The sequence below is a fragment of the Buteo buteo genome, chromosome 16 (assembly GCF_964188355.1).
Source record: "Buteo buteo chromosome 16, bButBut1.hap1.1, whole genome shotgun sequence".
NCBI lineage: Eukaryota > Metazoa > Chordata > Aves > Accipitriformes > Accipitridae > Buteo > Buteo buteo.
The window spans coordinates 1783592-1806854 of record NC_134186.1 but is presented as its reverse complement, the minus strand read 5'-3'; the positions used below and the strand labels follow the sequence as shown (position 1 = coordinate 1806854).

The window sequence follows — 23263 nt, the reverse complement described above, 5'->3', positions numbered from 1 at the left end:
TGAAAAGATTTAATGATACACCTTGATATATTTATAGGCCACTCCTAAGTCCAGGTGCAAAATGTTTCACAAAATATCTGCTTGAGAATTGTACTTCTTAACTATTTTCCTAATAGGAAAAGAAGAATGAAGTCAGGTACTTAGATCAGCAAAAGGAAAAGCTTTAAATTAAGTGAATCCACCCTATTCTGGAGAATGTTTAGTCTGCAGAAAAAGAAAGGACAGCAAGTTGACATGAAACCAACATTAATTCTTTCTCTCTTTGTTTGTTTGTTTTTCTTTTTTCCATAGAGACATTCTAAATCCAAAGGATGTAATCACTGCCCAGTTTGACAACACAAACTCCAGTAAGGATTTCTGCAGCCAGTCTTGTCTTTCTACGTATGAACTGAAAAGGAAACCTGTTGTTACTATTCATACTAACAGCATTTCAACCAAGTGCAGCATGTGCCAGAAGAATGCAGTGGTAATTGCCAACTGTCATTTGAATTTCCTTTATATCAGGACAACTTGCCATCTCAGAGATGAACATACATATTCTTTCTATTCTTGTTATGTATTTTTTCTTTTCTTCCAGATTAGACACGAAGTGAATTACCAGAACGTTGTACACAAGCTCTGCAGCGATGCCTGCTTCTCCAAGTTCCGCTCGGCTAACAACTTGACCATGAACTGCTGTGAGAATTGTGGAGGATACTGCTATAGTGGCTCTGGCCAATGTCACATGCTTCAGATAGAAGGACAGTCAAAAAAGTTCTGCAGTTCAACGTGTGTGACAGCATACAAGCAGGTATATTTTGACTGAATATTAAAAATATGTCTTTGATTAGATTTGGGGTGTTTTAAGAAACGCCCAATCTATTAGTTGATAATTTCAGTTACTGTCTTGGTCTAAGATAACTCCTTTTGCCATTTGCTGCTTAATCTTTGCCCAAACATGTTGCTGTGTTTCCCTTACCACTGAAGTGGTTACCAGAGTATTCCAGTGTGAGAGAAGACACAGTGGGACCACTCAGCAGCAGTTCACTCACTTTTTTTCAGCCTTTGAGATGTCCCTGTTTGAGTATTCTCTATTAAATTGTAGGATTAGAATTAAGTGGAGAAGAAAAGTAATAATTAGTTGATAATTTTGATTTTTATTTTTAAATTTTTAATATTTTAATTTTTATTATAATGGAGCCTCTTAAAGAGCTGAGCAGTTGAGAGAACCTTAATTTATTATAATAGCTCAATTATTTTTGACTGACTTATTTTAATGCAATTACTTTAGGAAAAATTGCCCTCTGATCAGACAGTGTAACTTCATTTTGTGACTTGCCTCTGCTGCCCCATTATTCAGTCCACTTAGGCCAAGAAAGGCCTAATGAATTAAAAAAAAAAAAAAGTGGTTAAAGTATTTCATCCAGAAAATTATCTACAACATTAGGTGTCCTCTGAAACAAATCTGGAAATTAAATTAAATAAGCTGGAAAGGAGAGGGATTTCATGCTGCTTTTGCATCTCTAATCAAAACCACATATATGTTAGTCTTCCTGAAAATACAGGACGTTCAAAGCTTATAAGGTTAAGTCTAATCTATTTTTTAATTGATTTTTAAACAGCATTCAACTCAATTGTCAGATACATTCTGATAATTTCGGGGGGCTTGTGGGTGTTTTTAAATCCTTAGAAACATATACTCTGTTCTGTCCTTCTGTGAAGATCTAGAATAGCTGTTGATAGAATAAAGTGCATTTTTAAGGCTGTCATAATAAAATGATCTGGTGCACTGGTTCTCAAAGTTTTTTCCAAACTTAAAGACCTTCAAAACCTTTCACTGTTGTAAACACAGGAAATGTGTCTTTGTAATGTAGGCTTCTTTTTGTGTCTCTTTTAAAAAGTAGTCTGTAGACCATAGTTTGAAAACTGTGATTATTACTAGGAGATACATCTCTCCCCTATTTTGCTACCAAATACATCTTCAGGGAACCTGCTTCTCTCTGTTTCTTGTTTTCTCATCTATTAGACAGGAATATTGCTTACATACATAGCTGATGTATTAAAAATCATAAGCAAAATGTTACTTCTCAGCAAAAATATTGAAGTCGTCTGATACAAGGTGCTTGATACGTGCTATTACAACATGTAGTGTTGATTGCACTTGTAGGCCTTCGCCCTGACAGCCTGGGTACTGTTTAAACTGGCCTGCAAAGTTAGCGCTTACCCTGAATGAGAGATAGCCCAAGCCTCAGGTGGTCAAAGTGTGAATATAGCAAACATACTGGAGAACTCAATTAAGTGTACCTGCATCATAAATACTACAGCTGTAAAATAAGTGGTGTTTCAAGTGCACTGGCAGTCACTTTTATACACATTTTATATGTTAGCAGTTTATTTCCAGTTTAATAAAAATACTAAGTTTCAAATGAATGACCGAATTTCCATGTTTCCACAGAAGTCAGCTAAAATTACACCTTGCACACTGTGTAAATCTTTGAGATCTTCAGCTGAGATGATAGAGAGCACAAATAACTTGGGAAAAACTGAACTGTTTTGCTCTGTTAACTGCTTGTCAGCGTATAGAGTAAAAATGGTTACTTCTGCAGGTAAGTTTATCCTTTTACTTCTTTAGAACCATAATTTTATGTAGCTCATCTCCAGACTTAATTTGTCTTGAAAGTTAAGGCTGATACTCTCTTTTGGGAGGGTGGGAAGTGGCTTTATTTTTTTAAAGGGAGGTGCTGAGATGGGAGCATAAGGACTTCCTACCATAGATAAACCTAACAGTGACAATACAGCCATTTCAGCTTTGTTTTTAGAGAGCTTAAACATGATAATAAACCTTAATCTATTTTCTGCTCTTGGAAGTGCAGCTGATGGGTTTCCCAGCTAGACAAATCCACTTCTGTGGACATATGCCATACCACTGCTGTGACTATTCTGCCCGTTGTTCTCCAGGGTGATTAGCTTAGTTACCTCTGCCTAATGTTGCGTTGAGCTAGGCAAACATATTCTCAGCTATTTTTCTTGTAAAATAGAAGAATGCTTACTGACATCCTAGGGATACTGGGAGATTAATTAAAGGATCTGGCAAGCAACAGGCACCACAGCTGCAGTGTCTGCTTCTGAATCTGTAGAAACTTCCTCTTGGGCTTCTGTGTGTACCTTGGCTTGTCATTCAGATTCTCTGTTTTTGTATGCACAGTGCAAAATTATCTGCAATACAACTTGATGTTGCATAAATCACTTTTTCTTCTCTGTTTCACCCTCAGGTGTTCAAGTTCAGTGCAACAGCTGTAAAACTTCATCAAACCCTCAGTATCACTTGGCTATGTCAGATGGGAGCATACGCAATTTTTGCAGCTACAGTTGTGTAGTAGCTTTTCAGGTGTGACATCTAGGATTTCTTCTTAGCTGAATTAACAGAATAATAAATTGATGGTGTAAATATCTGGGATGTCGGGTAAAATATGTAATATTGTAAAATAAAGTCTATTCCTCAATTTGCTTTCCTGCAGAATTTGTTCAACAAGCCTGCAGGAATGAACTCCTCAGTGGTACCTCTGTCGCAAGGTCAAGTCATTGTAAGCATTCCCTCGGGGGCAACGGTATCGGCAGGTGGCACCACCTCGACTGTATCCCCCAGCTCCATGAGCAGTTCAGCTGCAGCTGGTCTACAAAGGCTGGCTGCCCAGTCCCAGCAAGTCACTTTTGCCCGCCCTGTTGTAAAACTCAGGTGTCAGCACTGCAACAGATTGTTTGCAACCAAGCCAGAACTGCTTGACTACAAGGTAATAAAGGTTAGGGCTTTTCAAGCTTGTGTTTCTCAACAGAAACCCAAGAAATTGTAGCTTATATGCAATGGTCTGTCAGTACTGCTCTGTTGTTTACTATGACCTGCTATGGAGGAATTTGGAACTGATTTTGGTATCATTTAACCATTATCAAAATTAATACTGATAGTAGCTCTTTGATCTTAAAACCAGAAAAAAACCCAAACTCAAAAAACCCCCAAACCCTATGATTGCCTGGCTAGGTAAGCGCGTTCCTGATTCTTGGTCACAGAGATGATCCTTTTAATTGCAGGACAAAGCACACGGGTGAGGGCTTTCTGCAGAAAATTGTGCTGTCTGTTATAAAGCTAAATGGGGAGACTTATTTGCTAGTGCTGTCTGTTGTTGATTTCCAAGGGCATAAATACACTTCTGAGTTTTTATTAACAATTAAAATGTATTATCTGGGATTTGAAACATTGAAACCAAAACATTCTGGCTGTGTTGCAGGGTAAAACGTTCCAGTTCTGTGGGAAGACCTGCTGTGATGAATATAAGAAGAGGAGCAGTGTAATTGCAATGTGTGAATACTGCAAAATTGAGAAAATTATCAAGGAGACAGTGCGATTCTCAGGCATAGATAAACCATTCTGTAGTGAAGGTAAGAAAGGGCAAGACTGTTTCTCAGACAAATCAAGTCAGAAGTGTTTTCCCTTAAAATTACTGGTGATACTAAGAGACACCTAATCTTTTTAGGTTAGAAAACCATTTTTTAGGTTCAGAAAAACAGAACTTTGTTCACACTTTACATTTTAATGGTATGTTTCAACAAATTATTACAGACATAACTGAATACTAGAAGTGCCGAGCAAATGTCATTTTGATATTGAAGGATGCTTTTCATTTTTTGCTATTTTCTCTTATTTTAGGTTGTAAACTGCTCTATAAACATGACTTGGCTAAGCGCTGGGGAAACCACTGTAAAATGTGCAGTTACTGTTTACAGGCTTCCCCCAAACTGGTCCAGAATCACTTTGGGGGGAAAATGGAGGAATTTTGCTCAGAGGAGTGCATGTCTAAATTCACAGTTTTGTTTTACCAGGTAAGCAATATTCTCACATAGCATCCTCTAGTACACAAACGTGTTAGCAAAAGAACCTTTGTACATTAGGAGCTATGTGAACTGCCTGTAGTTGACTTCTGTGTCCATGGAATATATTGCATATACGTGAGAGATGAGTAAATCCTTCTTAACTTTTGAGTACCAGTATTCTGTATAAAGAAAACCTAATAAGGGTCATGGGAAAACAGACACTGAATGTTCTGCTGCTTTATGTTACACTGCAAAAATGATGTGCCCTTACAGATTTCTTTATGCTGTATTTGCTGAGCAGGGTGCGAAGAGGTTTTTATACACATACTCTTTGTTGCTGTTTACAAGTGTGTTTAATTTCTCCCTCACTCTGTTTTCCTAGATGGCAAAGTGTGATGGTTGTAAGAGACAAGGTAAACTCAGTGAGTCCATGAAATGGCAAGGGGAGATCAAGCATTTTTGCAATCTGCTTTGTATTCTGTTGTTCTGTAATCAGCAAAGTGTTTCTGACCCTCCACCCCCAAACAACACAGGTAAAATAGGCTGGGAATAGTATTGCCTTTTGGTGTGCATGATAGTGATATGAACATTTATTTGGAAACTCGATTCAGTGAACTTTTAAAGATATATCTTCTACTGGGGGGCTTGCCTATTGCCATTGAATGGGCTCAGTTTTAGATCTCTCTCTTACTTCAGACAGTCTCAAAGTTCTGCAGGTATGAAATGAGATTGCTTCATATACCAAACCTAGATTGTGGTTTTAAAGAAGATGAAACAAAAGCATTTGCTTTTCAATCACTTCCATAAAACAAAGGCCCATTTTATAGGGGTAAAATGTACTGGTATCTATTGAAGACATGTTAAATACCTAGCTTGTCTCCTGTACTTGATAACTCATAGCCAGATACGGTAGAATGTTAATGTTCATTTAACAAAAAAAATCAAGTGGTGAAATTAGTAGACTGACTGGTTGTAAATACAGACTTCCGAATATGCGCTTAAAATAGCCCGTTCTGTGTAGTCTGTAGCCATACAAAGAGTTATCATTTCTATGTCATCAAGTGTTGATTCTTGAAGTATCAATGCCAAGATTAATGTGCGCTGTAGCTGTTTCCTTGCTCATTATTTTAGCAGCTGGAATGGGAAGGAGGGTGGGAATGAAGCCTACAGGAATAGGAACTGTGAGTTTCTGTAGGGAATGAAATGCAAAGGGAAGAAAGGAAGAAAGGCCCACAAAGACAGGAAGAGGAAATGAAACAAAGGGCAGAAATAGCACTGATCCTAAAGAGGGGCATAATCTCCCACTGAGTGATGGTGACTGCAACAGTAAGGTACCCAACAAGCAATAAAGAATATTAACTGAAAGTTTATAGTGTGCACCAGGCCATATTCAACTCTTCAACTTTGTGCACATCTGCTGCTTACATTGGTAGGAGCTGTTTTCCCTGATTAAGAGTAATACATAAGTAACTTCATACTTTCAGGCCATAACTATACCATGTGACATTCCTGGTCTCGTCAGCACATTTGGCTGTTGGTAAGGATAGCAAAATGTATGGTGGGCCTGCTTCTCCAGAAGTGTGCCTGCAACTTCAGCTGAGGCAAGTGCAACACCTTTGCAAAACTGGTCTCCAGGCATATCTCTGAACTGGGGGCTGCCAGAATAATGGAGTGCCTCACAACAGTATTTTCTGATGAAATGTGGTAATTCATGGTGATGTGGTAAGGAATGGTGCTTTCAAATGGAAAGAACCTAAGAATTCCTCTAACTGTGAGAGCTTCATAAAATCCACCTCATTCATTATTTGTCAGGATCTCAGCTGTCTCCTATACTACATATGTTTGGTTCCAAGCACAGTGAGGCATCCAGTCCTCTTGTCTCCTGAGTGCTGCTGTAATACATATACTGTTAGAAAGAGAAAGCTGCTTTTCATACTATGGTGAACTTGTGAAATGTTTCAGTGACTGGGAAACATCTTAAGTTTGCTTGTGGAACCAGCTCCTATTTAAACTGAAACGCTGCAGTTTGACAACTACATTCCCTTCTTGTACAGCAGGCTTTTTCATTTGAAGATAAATCTGGAGGGTGGGTCTTGTTTGAGAAATGCTGTTTTATAAATTATCTTATTGCTTATTTTAGTTTTCTTCTGTTCACTCTGTCCAGCAAACCTTTCTATGGCACCAGCTTCCTCATCAGGCCCTCCTTCTTTGAGAAAGGACTCAACCCCTGTCATAGCAAATGTGGTGTCCCTTGCAAGCACCCCTGCTGCCCAGCCTACGGTTAACTCCAACAATGTTTTACAGGGTAAGACTGCTGAATATGATGCCTGTATTTTTAAATCTCTATTCCTGAACATTTATATTTGTTCAGGGATCTTTTCCACTGAGGACAACAGCCACTCCTTCATTATGCTTCACATCAGTGCAGATGGTTGCAGTTTTGTCCTTCCTTTTACATAGGTATAAATAATGACTTAAATTTATATACATACACCAGGGAATGAGGTTTAATGGGAATTATTTTTATTGACCTTGGCAGAGTATAGGCTATGGTCCTTGATGATGAGTACACAGGCTATTGTATGGCTTTTTTCTTCACAGGTGCAGTCCCTACTGTGACAGCAAAAATAATAGGAGATGTAAGTTTTACGAGAGACTCTTTTTCTCACTTTCGTCCAGATTGTATCAATAACAAGTAAAGTATCCAAGAATTTTGCACCGTCATTTTGTAACTGCTTTTCCTGGTTGTGATTGGGATTTAAAATTCATCCAACTTGCAGATGCTTTTTTTAAAATGAATAGAACTTGTGTGGTATAAAAGTCTTCTTGTGTCCACTGACAGATTGATAAGATGTTTTAAGGCAAAGCTTGTCAAATTGTAGCTGTTGAGATGACTGTAGTTCTCAAGCAATTCATGTGTGGCTTCTGTACTTGAGGCTACTTTTTGTACCCAGAAGTGGGATGTGATGTCAAAAGGACTAGCATGGGTGGAAAGGGACCAGCATGGGCTGCTGGGGCTGACATAACCAAGCTCTTGCAGTTTAGCTTTCCTTCCCCACTCCCTAGTAGTGTGGTAGCAGAGCTGTGGGGAACCATTGTCACCACTTATCTGTGAATAACTCCTAGAGTTCCTATTCTTGAGCTCTTTGAGGTATGTGATATACATGTTGCAACTCTCTTAAAATATGAAGATTTTATTATGTAGCTCTTAGGTTCTTGAAGACTGTCACCCTTGCATTTAGCTGAACTGTCATTTATGGATTATGGTATGAATTTTCCCTAATGAAATAGATCCTGTTATTTGAATGCATGACTGAAAATTACAGTTAGCAGGACATTAAATTAGTACAAGCACGAATAGTCAGTCTGTGTGTAATCAGGAAGTGATACTGATACTGCCAGCATTTGTGTTCATTTTTTACTTTTATTTCCATTCAGTGGTTTCACATCAGTTTACTAAGTTTTTTGGGTATCTGTATCAGCCAGACTTTTAGTCATCAAAAGTATCTTAATGTAACTCCTCTTTATATCTTTTCTGTAAGTAAGATTCCAAGGTCAAAAGTTTATAGAGGTTATTTGATTACAGAAACCAAACATTCTTGCAGATCTGTTCACTGCACTGTTAATAAAAAAAAAAAAAGCCTACTGTTTGATTAGAGTAAATTGAGGTGAAGACCAGAAAGTGCCAAATACATTAGCAAGCTGTTTTTGCAATAGTTTCTCAATGATCATTTTTATCTGCAAGGAGAGTTTTAAATTGTTCAACCTCCTATGGCAGAGAACAAATACTAATCTTACAATATCCTTCAAACCAATACTGACTCTGCTCTCGTTTGTATTTTTCCAAACAGGCTAGTACTCAGACAGATGCCCTAAAGCTACCACCATCACAACCACCTAGGCTTCTAAAAAACAAAGCATTATTGTGCAAGCCAATCACACAGACTAAGGCCACCTCCTGCAAACCTCACACACAAAACAAAGAATGCCAGACAGGTATGTCTCTAATCTCCTACCCGTTTTATAAAGGTCTATATTGCAGTTGAGAGAGTAATGTATGATTTGTGTAACAGAGAATATTTTTTAATATATTTTAAAACCTTAAATAGTTTTCAGGTTATTGTATGGTATTTTCCAAGTAGCAGCTTGCCTTACAGATGTAAAATATTTGCTGCTATTTGAAATCCGTAAAGCTTCATGTGTGATGAATCTTGAGATTTGCTTTAGATCATCTTTAGCATTCTGCAGTCCTCTTAACTGTAGGGAATGAAGTGCAATGGTTAAGTGACATGCAAAAGGCTATGGAGGGAACTTGTCTTCCTGACAACAGAATTGTGAGTTCTTAGCTCTCACAGCTCAAGCCACAAGTGCAGGCTCATTTTGATACAGTGCATGATTTTTTCAAAGATTATTTCAACTCTCACTTTCCTTTAGTTATTAGATACAGATACTAAGAATCTCTGAAAATTAAGTCCCTATTTCTAAGAGCATTTCATTAGATTCATATTTGCTCTAAGCTCCCTCTGTGGGAGGGCTAGGAGGAAACAGAAGCACCTTCAAAGGCTATTACATAGTCCAGATTGCCATTGAGGAGTGCTTTTTTCATCATTCTTACTATATAAAGAGCTTGGGGTATCTAGCCTTGATGTAAACCTCTTAGTGAGGAAAATGAAGTTAAGTGGGAAGATTGTAGTTGTTTTTTTAATGGTACCTTCTTGTGGTCTTGTAGTGTCCTGGTTTCAGCTGGGATAGAGTTAACTGTCTTCCTAGTAGCTGGTGCAGTGCTATGTTTTGTGTTCAGTATGTGAAGAATGTTGATAACACACTGATGTGTTCAGTTGTTGCTCAGTAGTGTTTAGACTATAGTCAAGGATTTTTCAGCTTCTCATGCCCAGCCAGGGCACCTGACCCAAACTGGCCAACGGTGTATTCCATACCATGTGACGTCCCATCCAGTTTAGGAACTGGGAAGGGGGGGCAGGGAATCGCCGCTCGGGGACTGGCTGGGTGTTGGTCGGCGGGTGGTGAGCAATTGCCCTGCGCATCATTTGTACATTTCAATCCTTTTATTACTACTGCTGTCATTTTATTAGTGTTATCATTATCATTATTAGTTTCTTCTTTTCTGTTCTATTAAACCGTTCTTATCTCAACCCAGGAGTTTTACTTCTTTTCCTGATTTTCTCCCCCATCCCACTGGGGGGGGGGGGAGTGAGTGAGCGGCTGCGTGGTGCTTAGTTGCTGGCTGGGGTTAAACCACGACATGTAGTTAGTTGTGAGATAATTGCAATAACACGCCATTTATTTGGGTGCAGACCTTAGTATTTAATACTTAGTTCCACTCTCTTCCCTTCCAGTATCATGTATGTAGTCACAGTGCTGTTTATTTCCAAACTGTAGTATTAATACTTGCTACAACAGTGCTAAAGTGAAAGATGACTATGAACCAAGACACGGTCCTGTGCACACTGAGTTACAAGTAGAAGTCCAAACAATTATCATGGACAATCTGGAGTGTACTGGATAGTCATACGGTTAAACATTTTTTGTTTTGTTCTATCTTTGGTATAACAGAAGAAGAAGAAGAAGTTCAACCCCAGATCATTGTCGTACCTGTTCCTGTACCAGTGTTTGTGCCAGTGCCCCTTCACCTCTACACTCAATACACACCAGTTCCACTTGGAATGCCAGTACCTGTAAGTTATACTTCAGTTCACTAGAGAAGTGATTTACAGTCTTGTTTCTGAACAGGACGTAGGGCAGTGTCATTGGGTTTTGTGATGAGCCATGCAAGTGGTATTTGGAGTTGTTGAAGCCATTTCTTTCCTTATCGCATCATGTTTGGTTAAGCATCATCACACAAAACTACTAAATTTTAAGATTATTGCAGAAATTAAATAAGTTGTCCAGTCTGGAGTTACTTTAAAATTAAATTTAGTAGTCCTAAAATATATGTAAGGTTAAATGAGAGGAAATCTCCTTTGCGTATTTGCTCTTTCCCTTCACCCCCAAATATGCTCTAATCATGTGTTCTGTAGGTACCAGTTCCCATGCTCTTCCCAACCACCCTGGATAATGCTGATAAGATCATTGAAACTATTCAGGATATCAAGGAAAAGATTCCCACAAATCCATTTGAAGCTGATCTGCTTCAGATGGCAGAAATGATTGCTGAAGATGAGGAGAAAGAAAAAACACACTCTCACGGTGGTATGTGGTGTTTTTAAAAAGGAAACTAAATGCAGTGAGATGAAGGTCCTCTCATCATGGAAGATAGATAGAGAAATAGATGTAGGGCCTATATTGGCTGCTTCCCAAGTATGCATACCAAGTTAAATGGTCCTGTTGTCTTACCAACATTTCTTTTCCACAGTGAAAGTGTTCATGCAGGTAAAGCGCTAACCTAGACAGAACTATAATGCTTATGTCATGTGTTAGCAATTTTGATTACTTATTCTTTTAAAATGAGGAGGCCTTCTGAGAATTCAGCTGAACAGTATATTTGGAGATAATTTTACCTCTGTGTACAATATTCTATTCTTTGTTTTGAAAACCTGTTTTCTTTTAAGATTAATTCATTCTTCCTCCATCACTCCTGTCTCAGGTGCTGGTTATAGTTGCACCTTTCTGAAGCTTTTGTAATCTCAGAGAGGTTTGAGCCAACATTCAGTAGAGCTGTGCTTAACATAGACCCCACATTAGATACTAAGCACTGACAGTGGTTTAAATGTCTTTGCGTTCCCTTTCCCTGATCCTAGGTGCTGATTTGACTTTTGTTGACAGTAACAGGTTACTAGAGGTGGTAATCTCCAGATCAGTACATTATGCATTAGCAGAAGGGGTCGAAGTCAAGAAGACAGAGCAGCTGCTTTACAAGAATATTTTCCTATCAGGCTTTTTATGGTGGATTCTTGGAGGGTGTTGCAGGTTAGAGTGTGTTGGATAGTGATCATCCCATGTAATAAAAGTGAAACAAGCTGAAAAGAACAAAATATCTTACTTGTCTACCGATGACTCAAACACAGAGGGATGGAAACATTTGGAAAAGCAAACACGGGTTAGTTTTGCATTTCTGTTTCTCCCATAACAGCAGGACCAAGGTAGAAAGCTGTTAGGAGATCTCTAGTGGAGGAGAAGACATATCACGTGTGTTAGTATTATGATCTAATACATAGGGTTTTGGTGTTCAAAGTATTTTATGTTAGTTAATGTAAGCTGTCAGACATTTGTACATACAGATTTCCTCCTTTTTCTAAAGGATCTCAAACATCTGAGCATGAGCTCTTCCTGGATCCCAAGATATTTGAGAAAGGTCAGTTAGATTTTTTTTTTTTTTTTGCAAATGGATTTTGATCCTGCTGCATCTTTTCTTGCAACTCCTCTTTTTTCTGCCCTTTCCTATAGCACATGGTATATCTGATCACTCTCATTACAGACCAAGGTAGCACTTACAGTGGAGATCTAGAATCAGAAGCAGTGTCCACTCCACATAGCTGGGAGGATGAGTTAAATCACTATGCCTTACGATCAAATGCCCTGCCAGAACCAGATCCAGAACTGAAGCAGTTCTCCAAAGGTGATGTGGAACAGGACCTGGAGGCAGATTTTCCATCAGGTCTGTATAATGTGAAGAAAAATGCATTATTGTATAAAATTGCGCACAATTTTCTGACTAAGCATAGTACCAGCAGTCTGCTTATGAAGGGTGTGTGTTTTCATTTAGTAAAACTGGATATTTAAAGCTGCAGTAATGTATCAGCTCTACTAAAAATTACTATTTTAAAAATATTATTGCTGTCTTTAAAGACAGCATTCTACAGAACCCCAGACAGGAGTAGCAGGTAGTCTTGCTTGACTCCTTTGAATTTATCACTTCTGTGTCCCTAGGTATAATCCATGCGAGTGGTGCAGAAGAATGTAAGCTTGCCTGAATAAGTACAGCCACTGTTTGGGGCGTAGGCTTTTTTCCTCTTCTGAGAATTTACTTTCTTTATACAGAAGGTATATACATTGCCTAATTATTCAAAGGTAAAGCATTATTTGAATATACAGGTGTGATTGCCAACTGTAAGGTATCCATAGTACCTAAGTGACACTTCTACCTGGGCTGTTAATTCATATAATTAAACTCTTAATGGTGTTGATTTGACTTCAGACTCATTTGACCCTCTCAGTAAAGGACTGGGTTTGCATTCACGTTCACGAGCGAGACGGAGACATAGAGATGGCTTCCCACAGCCAAAAAGACGGGTAAGAAAGTACTTCTGGAACACAAGTTCCTTGCATTTCAAATAATAACATTATGTGCATGCTTATTCTAAGAAGTAAAAAAATACTGCTCCAGGGTGAAAATGAGAATTCGATTTAACTACACTATATATTTTTTCCTGTTCTGCTATATGAGATAAGATTTTCTTTCGTGCCCCTCTGCAACTAGGTAGAATAAATGCTCTTTTTAGTGCAGAACATTTTTTAAATGTGTATCGTTTCAAAAAACTCCAAAAGAGATGTCTTTTAAGTAGTGTCATAATGTACAGGAAAGAATAAATCTTTCCTTGTGTGGCTAGAGAGGAATATATTTCTGTGCATATTTATCACAGAGAGATTTATTGTATTTTGTTGCACCTTTTCTGTAAAATGTGGTTAATATTTGTCTACGTATTAAAAATACATATATATCCACTCAGATTCTGTCATGGGAGTAGGATTTTGTTATCATGTCAGTATAATGGCCTTTTTATGTGAGATCAAGTTAAGCACCCATAGATGAAGAGCTTATTAAACGTTTATTTGTTTGTTTGCCTGTAGGGACGGAAGAAGTCTGTAGTTTCTGTAGAGCCCCGGAACCTGATGCAGGGCTCCTACCCAGGATGCTCTGTTTCTGGGATGACCCTAAAGTATATGTACGGGGTAAACGCCTGGAAAAACTGGGTCCAATGGAAAAACGCACAGGAGGAACAAGGGGACCTGAAGTTTTCGGGTAATTTTTTTTCTCTCTCAGGTGAAACAGAAATACTTAGTTGAAGAGCAATTGGCGTGATATGTTGTTCAAATAAAAATTAGGATCAGATACTACTGAGTTTTAAAATATCCATGAGTGGAGAAAAGATTTTATGGAATACTGTCTTACATCTTTTCATGCATTTAAAAATCATAGCTATTACATTCTTAATTGATCTGTTACCTATAAAAACAGGCTCTAAAATACCAAATTTCTTTTCAACATTAGAAATGTTAGTCTTTTAACCTCCACTTTTGCATTCATTTGCATGTAGTAATTCTTCATTTGTAGAAGAGATGCTTTATGCAGCTGCAGGGCCTTTACTGAGCTGTTATCAGGCCAGAATTCTAAGTTGACAACTCTAACTTGGCCCCATCTTTTTTGTCTGTAGCTAACGCATTCACAAAGTATATGTTTGTCAGCATAACTGTTTGCTGTAAAAAAAATTGTGTTCTACAACGTTAAAATCTTAACACCTTATTTCTAGGCTTCACAGCTGGAAAGAAACCTTCCACAAGTCTACCCATTCTGTGCTGCACCCTGCCTGAAACTAGCCTTAAAAGCGTGATAGATAATACTGACAATATAAATGTCACTTTTGTTTGTTTTTCTAATTATGGATTGTTTTATTTTTTTTACAAAAACACAGCAGTCCTGGGCTTTGGCAGTGTCTAACTCCCCTTTTCCCTGGTCTCAAATCTGTCTTACATGCTTGCACTGAGAGTTTTGTGGGCAAATCTTCAGAGTCAAGCAGAGAATTTAAGTTAGGAATATAACTGAGCTATTTGGGGGATGTTGGGGAAGAGAGCAAACCATATTAAGTGCTTCTGCAATGTAAAGAAATAAGAGTGCCAGGGCTTATATAAGAAAGATCTCAAAGAGAAAAATTCTAGGTAGAACAAGATCTACTTTTTCCTCTCTTATTTGGAATTTTTGTTGTCATTACATGAGAACAGCTGGCTTTTGTCTCCCGGAAGAAGAGTAATCACATGAGTTACTGTGTTTTGTTCTTGTGACTAAGGAAGCAAATATTACAGTCAGTTCCAGGAAACTGTGTCTATCCCCACCCCTCCCAGAAAGGTTCCCTGCTTAGTCCCAGGGAGGCACTTTTGTAGGGTGTGGAGCAGCCAAGCCTGGTAATTTCATTGCAGATCCTTTGATCGATTGATTCCGTGGTTGCTCTGCTTCCCTTTCCAAATCCCATGCATGTCCCATTAAACTCCTCATTCCTTCTCCCTTTAAGGAGTCGAATATGCTGCGCTCAACTCATGTCCAGAACTATTAGGAAATACATGAGATCTTTCCCTCACTCAGGATTCCCCTGAGTCCAGCTATAGAGGTGAAACCTATTTACGAACCCAGCGCTGCCAGCCTTGAGTACAGGCAGCCGTTGCCATGCCACATCTTTGGGGTCAGCAGACTCCCTAACATTTAGATGTCTTACCTTTAAATACCTGCAGCCTTATTACTCAGTTGTGGCATTTGTACTGGTTGCACATGCAGGTGGTTTGTTTTTTATTGGCCAAATCCTCATTTAATTGTTAGCCAACAGATAGGAAAGAGTTCACAAGTTCAGTCATACAGAGTGCTTCATGTATGAGATAGAAGATTTAATATTTCTGCCTACATGAAATAATAAGGAATGTGTGAAGATTTAATCTGTTGAATTAAGTTAATTTTCTAATAATTTTCTTGGCCACAGTTCGTCCTGTGAAACTCAAGGAGGACATTCTCTCATGCACTTTTGCTGAGCTGAGTTTTGGCTTGTGCCAGTTTATTCAAGAGGTGCGGAGACCAAATGGAGAAAAATATGATCCTGACAGCATCTTATATTTGTGCCTTGGAATTCAGCAGGTAACTCAAGAGAATTAGGGCATTGCTGAGAACATACAAAACTTGCTCTTGTTATTTATGCTTTCTATCCATAGTCCCATGTAGCTGCTTGGGTTTTGTAGAAGAGGCAAGAATGTATCTTTTTTTGTGCTTTATTCTTAGTCTGTCTTGATCCCATGTTTGAGTAATTTGTCTGGACCTTTTTATGATCAGAGTGAACAGGCTTGTTCTGTACTTGGGAGGAATGTGGCATGGAGGGCTAAGTGTTTCTACCTAGACTCAAATCTTTGGGTTTGGTACCTTTTTGATCCTTTTTCCTGTATAGGAATGATTTGCTCCTCAGAAATATTTGCTTTATGATGGAATGTTTTAGATCTAAAACAGTTGCACAATGCTCTTCTAATAGACAAGTTTACATGGAAGAGGTTACTCAGCAAAGTCTGAGCTCCTTCAGTGGCTAGACAGATACCTGTTGTGTTGGCAGTATTTACAGAAAAAATACATTGGGAATAATAGCATTGTATTTAATGAATGCTAAGAGTAATATATTAAGTCCTTGCTACCTGCCTTGCTACCTGCCTTGAAACTGTTGCAGTACAAGACTAGTATAGTATTAACTTCTGTTTTAATGTCAATGTTCAGTATATTTCTGTTAGGGGGGCTTTTTTTTTCTTTTTAGAGTAGCCTGCTTGTTCCTTTCCTTAAACAGTCATTTGGAGGTAAGGAATAAAAAGCTACAGAAGTAGCTGTCATTTGACTAGGCATGGAGTTGGGGTTTTTTTGGTTGTTTTTTTCCTGGCTATGCTTGAAAAAAGTGTAGAAAGGGTTAAAATTCAAAGTGCCATTGATAAGTTCTAGTGTGTAATTCTTGTGTGTTCCAGTTTTGACTTATTTATTGATACACACACCTGACTTGCAGAAAACTTTTTGTAACTGCTGCTTTACAAGAATTTAAGGGACTTTTACACTGATGCTGTAAGTTGAGCTACTTCAGCAGCCTAGTGCTGGGCCTATATCTGTTGTCAGGAAGCATGTGAAGTTCTTTTCAACAGAAAAATGCTCAATAACTCTTCTGCTTTTTATAGGCAGACTTTTTTCGATAATATTCAACACTTAGAGGATGATGATTTTTCAGCAAACAGCTCTAGAGCTTGGAATATTAACAATAATTCTTGCCTAGATCTCTCATTTCATACTGAGGAAGTTCCAGTCCCTGCAGAAAAGTTTATTTGGTGTCTCACTGAAGATTTCAACACAGTGTTTTGGACCATAAGACACTGGGACATAAGAAAGGAAAAGAATCTGATGTCCTGTATCTTCTCTGCAGTGTTACATAATCACAAACTATGTCTTCATTTTTTTCTCTTGTAGTACCTGTTTGAGAATGGTAGAATAGATAACATTTTTACCGAGCCCTATTCCAGGTTTATGATTGAACTTACAAAACTTTTGAAAATCTGGGAACCTACAATTCTTCCAAACGGTAGGACAATTATTTTGTTTTGTGTAGCTGCATGAAAAAGCTGTATTATAAATATATTTTCTCAATGCCTTGAAGAAGAATGTGATCTGAGGCATTCACATTAGTCTCCTCTTTCTCCACCATGTAATTGTTTGTGGTAGACTAGCATCATGGATTTTATGTCTGTCTCTGCCAGTTACAGATTACACTTAAATATATTTTTGCCTCTGATCAATCTCTCAACTCCTTTGAAAGAAAGGCTTCCCATTCCAGTAGTCAACATGCTCGGTCTTCTCTTCCCTCAAGTTTTGGCTAATCTTTTTTGAATACAAGTAGCCAGAATTGTATATAGTATTTGAGATGAGTTACTGCAAATACCATGTACAGTTGCACTGGTATTTCCCTAGTAGTACTGGAAATACTCCTTCTGATAAATCCAGGGATCACATTAGCAAATCATTGGAATCTTGTCTCAACTCCTCATTTCCAAGTTCTTCTCACCTCAGTCACTTCCAAACGAAGAGTTCCCAAATTCTGCAGATATTTTTAATTGGTCTTCAAGTATGATCATGCAGTTTATAAAGCTGGACACCAGCTGTTTTAGTACATAAGATCTTTTTCAGAATATCAGCGAAACTTGAGTGATGTTGGCAACTCCATGCATGTATCTGTGACTAGCTTTTCAGTTAGAAAATGATCTTTTTATTTAATACAGAAATAATCCAATTACTTAGAGACTGCTGCATACAGTGATGGTTTGGGTTGGGGTTTTGGGGGGTTTTTTTGTTTTTGTTTTGGGTTTTTTTTTTCACAACAAACCTCTTATAACCCCCCATATCTCCTTTTCCTAGCTGACTTATGATAATCACAATGGGGTATTTGTATATAAAGATGGTATGTTTTAAACTCATGCTCCGTGTCTTAGGAATTACACATTTTTGCAGTTGGCTGACTGTGGTTTAATACAGTGAAATTAGAACTTAGTGAGATTCTGCTGGTGTCTGCAATCTTCTTTTATATCCTTCTCTCCATTCTTCAGGTATTGGAAGATCATGCTGGTCCACAGCTTGGTTCTCCATGCTCCCTCTTATGTTCGTGCATGCAATGTTTTTGGTTTTATTGGATTTAGAATTGCTTATGATGGGTCTGAATTTGATCTGATATGCGGTTCATTAATATAGAAGGTTAGCTGAAAGAGGACTTACATGCATCTCTAGCAAAATTTGCCTAATTAATTTTACTCATTTCTGCCTTCCCACCCTGCTCACGTATGATGTTTTCATTGCTTTTGGAAAATTCTGAAAATCTGCTAGGTTAGATGCAGCCTGTAAAAGCTGTTCATTTGTAACTGTATGTGGAGACAGCCCTAAAATTGCATAAATGTCTTTTTTCTTTGCCCATTGTTTCTAGGTTATATGTTCTCAAGAATTGAAGAGGAACACTTGTGGGAATGTAAACAGCTGGGTGCATATTCCCCTATTGTTTTATTGAACACACTTCTATTCTTCAACACCAAATACTTCCAACTAAAGAATGTCAGTGAGCACCTGAAACTATCCTTTGCCCATGTTAGGAGACGCACCCGAACTCTGAAGTATAATGCTAAGATGACATATTTACGTTTTTTCCCACCCTTTCAAAAACAAGAGGTAGAATCAGGTGAGTGCTTTCTGATCATCTGAATTTTGGCAATCATATTTGTAGTGTCTGCTCCTTTTTTTAAAAAAGACTGGGGAGAAAAATATGTTCTGCAGTAAGCAGAGCTATGAATATGCTATTATCCTGTACATTTTCAAAATTTGTTTCACTCCAGTAAGGTTTAAAGAGAAATTGTGCATGAGCCAAGGCATCCAGTCAAAACTTAGGAAAGAGGTGCTGCACATTTGGTTGCAAATTTGTTTAATAGTCTTTTATAACATCCTAGGCTTGCATAAAGCTTCACTAACTAATGCATGAGTTAAGGCCTTTTCTGAAGTCCTTTTCTCAGGACTTCATATTCTTGAGGTCCAGACCCTTGTCGTGCCCTTTTAATTCCCAGATTTATCCCAGGTCTGTGTGGTGAATAAACAAGGCACCCCAAATGGAGAACAGCAGTTTAGATGAAGCTAGGGGCTTGCACGTGAGTAGGGACTATCCTCTTGACAGAGGCAAAGACAGACAGATTTTTGTTCGCAGTTATTTTCTGGTATTTGGAAGAGGGAAGTCTTTGATCCTATTGGCTTCTTCAGTTAATAGTTCCATTGTGTTACGTGAACTCTGCTGTATTAAGAAAAATTATATCCTCCCTATTTTTCTGCTAGATGCTAGTTCTTGTTGGCTTTCTAAAAGAGGAATGGGCTGTGGACATCCTGTAGCCTATGCAATCTTTTGCCCAGCCAGCAGAGCAAACCAGTTGACTTGCATGTGACAGATAATCAATTCAAGTAGTGTCTTTCCGTGTGATGCAAAGTCCCATCACTAGGTGCTAGGCTAGGTGACTAGGGCTTATTCTTGAAAGCGCTGTTTTTCGCTGAACTTCTGTGATGCCATTTTTGTGTATCCAGATAAATTATCTGTAGGCAAAAGGAAACGCAGTGAAGATGAGGAGATTCCAACAGCAGTGGAAATGGCTGAAAATACGGATAATCCCCTGCGATGTCCAGTCCGACTTTATGAATTTTACTTATCAAAATGGTAAGTGACAGAACTTGATTTTTGATCTGTATGTAGACTGGAACAGGCATTTGAGCAAGGATCCCACTCAGACCTTTTGTGCCTGTGCTGTGGGCTCCTCTCTCCAATTCCTAGTCCCTCAGTGTGAATGGAACCATGCTGATAGGCATTCCAGCATCAGCACTGCTGTTAAACTCAGCAAATAGGTAGTATTTGTTACTGAGTCAAGAGTAGAGTTACAGAGGGAGGTGTATTCTTTAAACGTCTGTTTACACATCCACAGGGTGTAAATATGAACAGAGGGCATTACTACAGTGACCATGGCATTCTCATCTCCCTTAATTCCTGTACAGGATCCTTCTTTTGAGAAGATTATGACTAATACCCTGACATCATGTTCCTTGTGAAAGAGGGTGGGAAAAGTGTGAATTCGGTAAAACTGCTGATAGCTTTTGCCTGCTGAGATGTGAGATTAACTTATATTTAGGAGTTAGAAAGGAGACTATATAGCAAGGACATAGATATAAATCATTTTGTCTCTCCTGTTTCTATATAAACTTTAGTTAGATCATTGAGCAGGTGGAATGTGATGTTCTTCTCTCTTCAAAGAAAATACACATGCAAAATGAAACAGCATCTCATTAGTGTCAGCTAAAACTCAAATAAATAACCCTCAAAAATGCACCTACTGAGCTTACTACAAATAGCCCCATTACTTAGGCAAAGGTGTGCGTAGCAGCTGTCCTGACTCTTTGTCTCCCTCTTCATACCTTCCTTGTCTTCAATTGCTTATCATTAGAAGCTTTTAGCTGTCCTTGGGCTGGGAAAACATTTTCATGCTCCTCATCGTATATCATAGCTGAGCCCCTGCGGTGGTGCAAGCAGCAGTAAAAATTCACTTTGCTGTTTTAATGTGAATATTCCAAAGCCGGGCAGGAGGGATCCTTGCTCTAGAGGGCTTTGTGTCTTCCTACCAGAGCCTGAAAGCTGCCTCAGAGTCAGACGGTCAGTCTTTCAAGCAGATGGGCTTACCATTCTGCACCATGAGCAGGCAAGCTAGAATTTAGTTTTGCTAGCTTTTGAACATTTCTTGTGCCAAAGTGCACAGCAATTCTGGAACACTAGAACCAGTTTCATTCAGAGATTGAATGTTAAATGCATCTATAAATCATATCAAGATGTTAGTACCATTAATTGCATGATATTATGACGGAAGAACCATATCTGTAAAGAAGTCACTCTAATTTTCTTGGTTTCTTTATAAGCCACTAATGCTAAGTGACCTGGAAATAACTTAACTGTTCCCTAAGTTGAAGGGGGGAAACCAAGTCACTAAAAAAATATTTGAATTATGCTGTTTAAATTACAGTGGTGTTGTCTCAATGCAACTTTCGTTTTCTTTGCTGTTTCTCCTTAATGTTTTTGTGAGTAGGGATGTTAACGCTGCCTTCCGATAATGTGCTCTTCCTTTCTTTACGTTGACAGTTCTGAAAGCGTGAAGCAGAGAAGTGATGTATTTTACCTTCAACCTGAGCGCTCCTGTGTACCCAATAGCCCCATGTGGTATTCCACATTGCCCATAGACCCAGGAACCTTGGACATCATGTTAACACGTATTCTTATGGTGAGGGAGGTACACGAAGAACTTGCCAAAGTCAAATCAGAGGACTCTGATATTGAGTTATCAGACTAACTGAAGTGGGGTATTTTCCTTTGAATACACATCAGAAGCACCAAACTGTGAATACGTCCAGCCTTTGGAAAATGTGTATCAAATAAGCCAAGATAGTGTCACCTACAGGCATATGTTGAACCACAGTGGATGTACAAACTGGAACTGGAAGGAAGCAAGCTGTGTAAGCTGCAAAAAACAACGTCCTGTGGCACCGATAAATCCTCTGAACAAATTCAAGATGAACTAACCTATTTGAGTGGTGCATAAATCCTTTATCTGTTTAGGATTTTAAAAAGTTGTGAGATATTTTTAAAGAAAATGGTTATGTAAAACCTACCATAACAATGTTGGGCATGGAGAGCTAGACTGTGGCTCACGTGACTTCTCAGCCTGATGGCTGGCAGTCCTTGCTGCCAAAGAACATGTGGAGATCCTAGAGCTCTTCACGAGGACAGGAGAGAAAGTGGTGGTATTTAGACAAACAGACGCCTTCCGTTATAAATATACGTACACATATGCTTTTATAATTTTTTTGAAACTGGGATCAAATGTTAGGAAGGCAGAAGCCGCTGGCATGTCTGCCAAGGAAGCTATCTAAATGGACAACTGTCTGGCTGCTGTTAAATGGTCACACGATGCCAGAATCTAGCTCTCGGTCCAGGCTGATACCAACTCTAGCTCTGTTCGGTCTTCAATGTGGAAGAGGTGCTGTAGGTCAAACTTCAGAGCGATTATGTTACGGGATGAACATTTCTGGGGTATGTACAGGAGAGTGACTGTCCTGGGGTATGTGCAGAAAATCCCTTACCTAGCCCAGTAGCTCTGCAGTCTGTCGATATAATCTAGCAAATACTGTGGTGCGCGGAAATTTTTTTTCCCTTAAGGCAGCTTTCCTTTCTCCTCTTTCCCTAGTCCTATGTTTTTGGTTATTTTATAAGGCAAATCTGGAGGGCCTTGTCATTTCAAATGAAAGATCCATGCACTCTTTCTCTTTCCACCTTTGCAACGCGTGCAGTGTTGTACAAAGGATGCAGTATTACTTTTGACAACAGAACTGTGGTAGAAAATTACCATGTGTGTTTTTTTCCCACCCCACCCAAAGAGATATAGTCATAGTGCTGGAAATTGAAAGAGATTTTTTTTAAGGCTTGGCTGTTACTGCGTCTTTTTGAAGAGAAAAGCTCCCACTTTGTGTTTAGAGGACAGGATATTATCAGATACTGTCTGTATCTCCGTTTTCTCAAGCTATAGATGTGTGTTTCTGATGACCAGTGGTCACAAATTCATTGGAAACCCAAACTATTTTTAAAGAAGAGAATTGTATGGTTTTTATCTAGCTCTGGTCAGTTATCCATCTTCTGTAACAGGGGTCTGATATTTGATCTTGTCACTAAAATTTCAAGAGATGAAAATCAACAGCCTTGAATTATATTTCCTTTTTTTGTTTTGTTTTGTTTGTTTTCGTTTTTTAATTATTTTTTTAGCAGTAACAAAAGTAATTTAACAAAAATAAAATCAGAAAGTAGTCTATTGACGTTGTGTACTCGGTAGTCCTGTCCCTGCCTGTAACAGATTTCACTGATGTATTTTTTAATACAGAAAACTATGTGAAAAGTAAACCTGCCCCTGATTCTGTCTGATCAAAGCCCATCTGTGTCTGTCATTTCTGATCAAAGATACTGCTTTCTCCATGTCCTGGCCTAGCACTCCCGGGGGAGATGTTTCGGCCATAATACGTACCCTGCCAGGAAACTACCGGCACTTGGAGGCTCAGGGATGCTTCTCTAGGCTGATT

General features: G+C 38.6%; 1 protein-coding gene across 6 annotated transcripts in view; it reads left to right on the top strand.

Moving 5' to 3' along the window:
• LOC142040052 (zinc finger MYM-type protein 4-like) overlaps nucleotides 1-23000 on the top strand; it is a 44350-nt gene extending 21350 nt beyond the window's left edge. For 4 of the 6 annotated variants that reach the window (XM_075047269.1, XM_075047273.1, XM_075047272.1 and 1 more), the window contains 22 exons: nucleotides 292-466; nucleotides 578-790; nucleotides 2435-2585; nucleotides 3252-3367; nucleotides 3498-3770; nucleotides 4263-4413; nucleotides 4682-4854; nucleotides 5228-5378; nucleotides 7010-7150; nucleotides 7447-7484; nucleotides 8697-8841; nucleotides 10420-10541; nucleotides 10884-11055; nucleotides 12104-12157; nucleotides 12281-12460; nucleotides 13001-13095; nucleotides 13654-13825; nucleotides 15549-15700; nucleotides 17051-17162; nucleotides 18552-18800; nucleotides 19685-19814; nucleotides 21279-23000. In XM_075047269.1, coding sequence (XP_074903370.1) covers nucleotides 292-466; nucleotides 578-790; nucleotides 2435-2585; nucleotides 3252-3367; nucleotides 3498-3770; nucleotides 4263-4413; nucleotides 4682-4854; nucleotides 5228-5378; nucleotides 7010-7150; nucleotides 7447-7484; nucleotides 8697-8841; nucleotides 10420-10541; nucleotides 10884-11055; nucleotides 12104-12157; nucleotides 12281-12460; nucleotides 13001-13095; nucleotides 13654-13825; nucleotides 15549-15700; nucleotides 17051-17162; nucleotides 18552-18800; nucleotides 19685-19814; nucleotides 21279-21486 — 3373 coding nt within the window. In that variant the 3' untranslated portion in view covers nucleotides 21487-23000. Of the gene's footprint in view, nucleotides 1-291; nucleotides 467-577; nucleotides 791-2434; nucleotides 2586-3251; nucleotides 3368-3497; nucleotides 3771-4262; nucleotides 4414-4681; nucleotides 4855-5227; nucleotides 5379-7009; nucleotides 7151-7446; nucleotides 7485-8696; nucleotides 8842-10419; nucleotides 10542-10883; nucleotides 11056-12103; nucleotides 12158-12280; nucleotides 12461-13000; nucleotides 13096-13653; nucleotides 13826-15548; nucleotides 15701-17050; nucleotides 17163-18551; nucleotides 18801-19684; nucleotides 19815-21278 lie in introns of those variants that run through there. The other 2 variants (XM_075047270.1, XR_012653105.1) reach the window with 2 other exon arrangements.
• The last annotated feature ends 263 nt before the right edge of the window (nucleotides 23001-23263 follow it).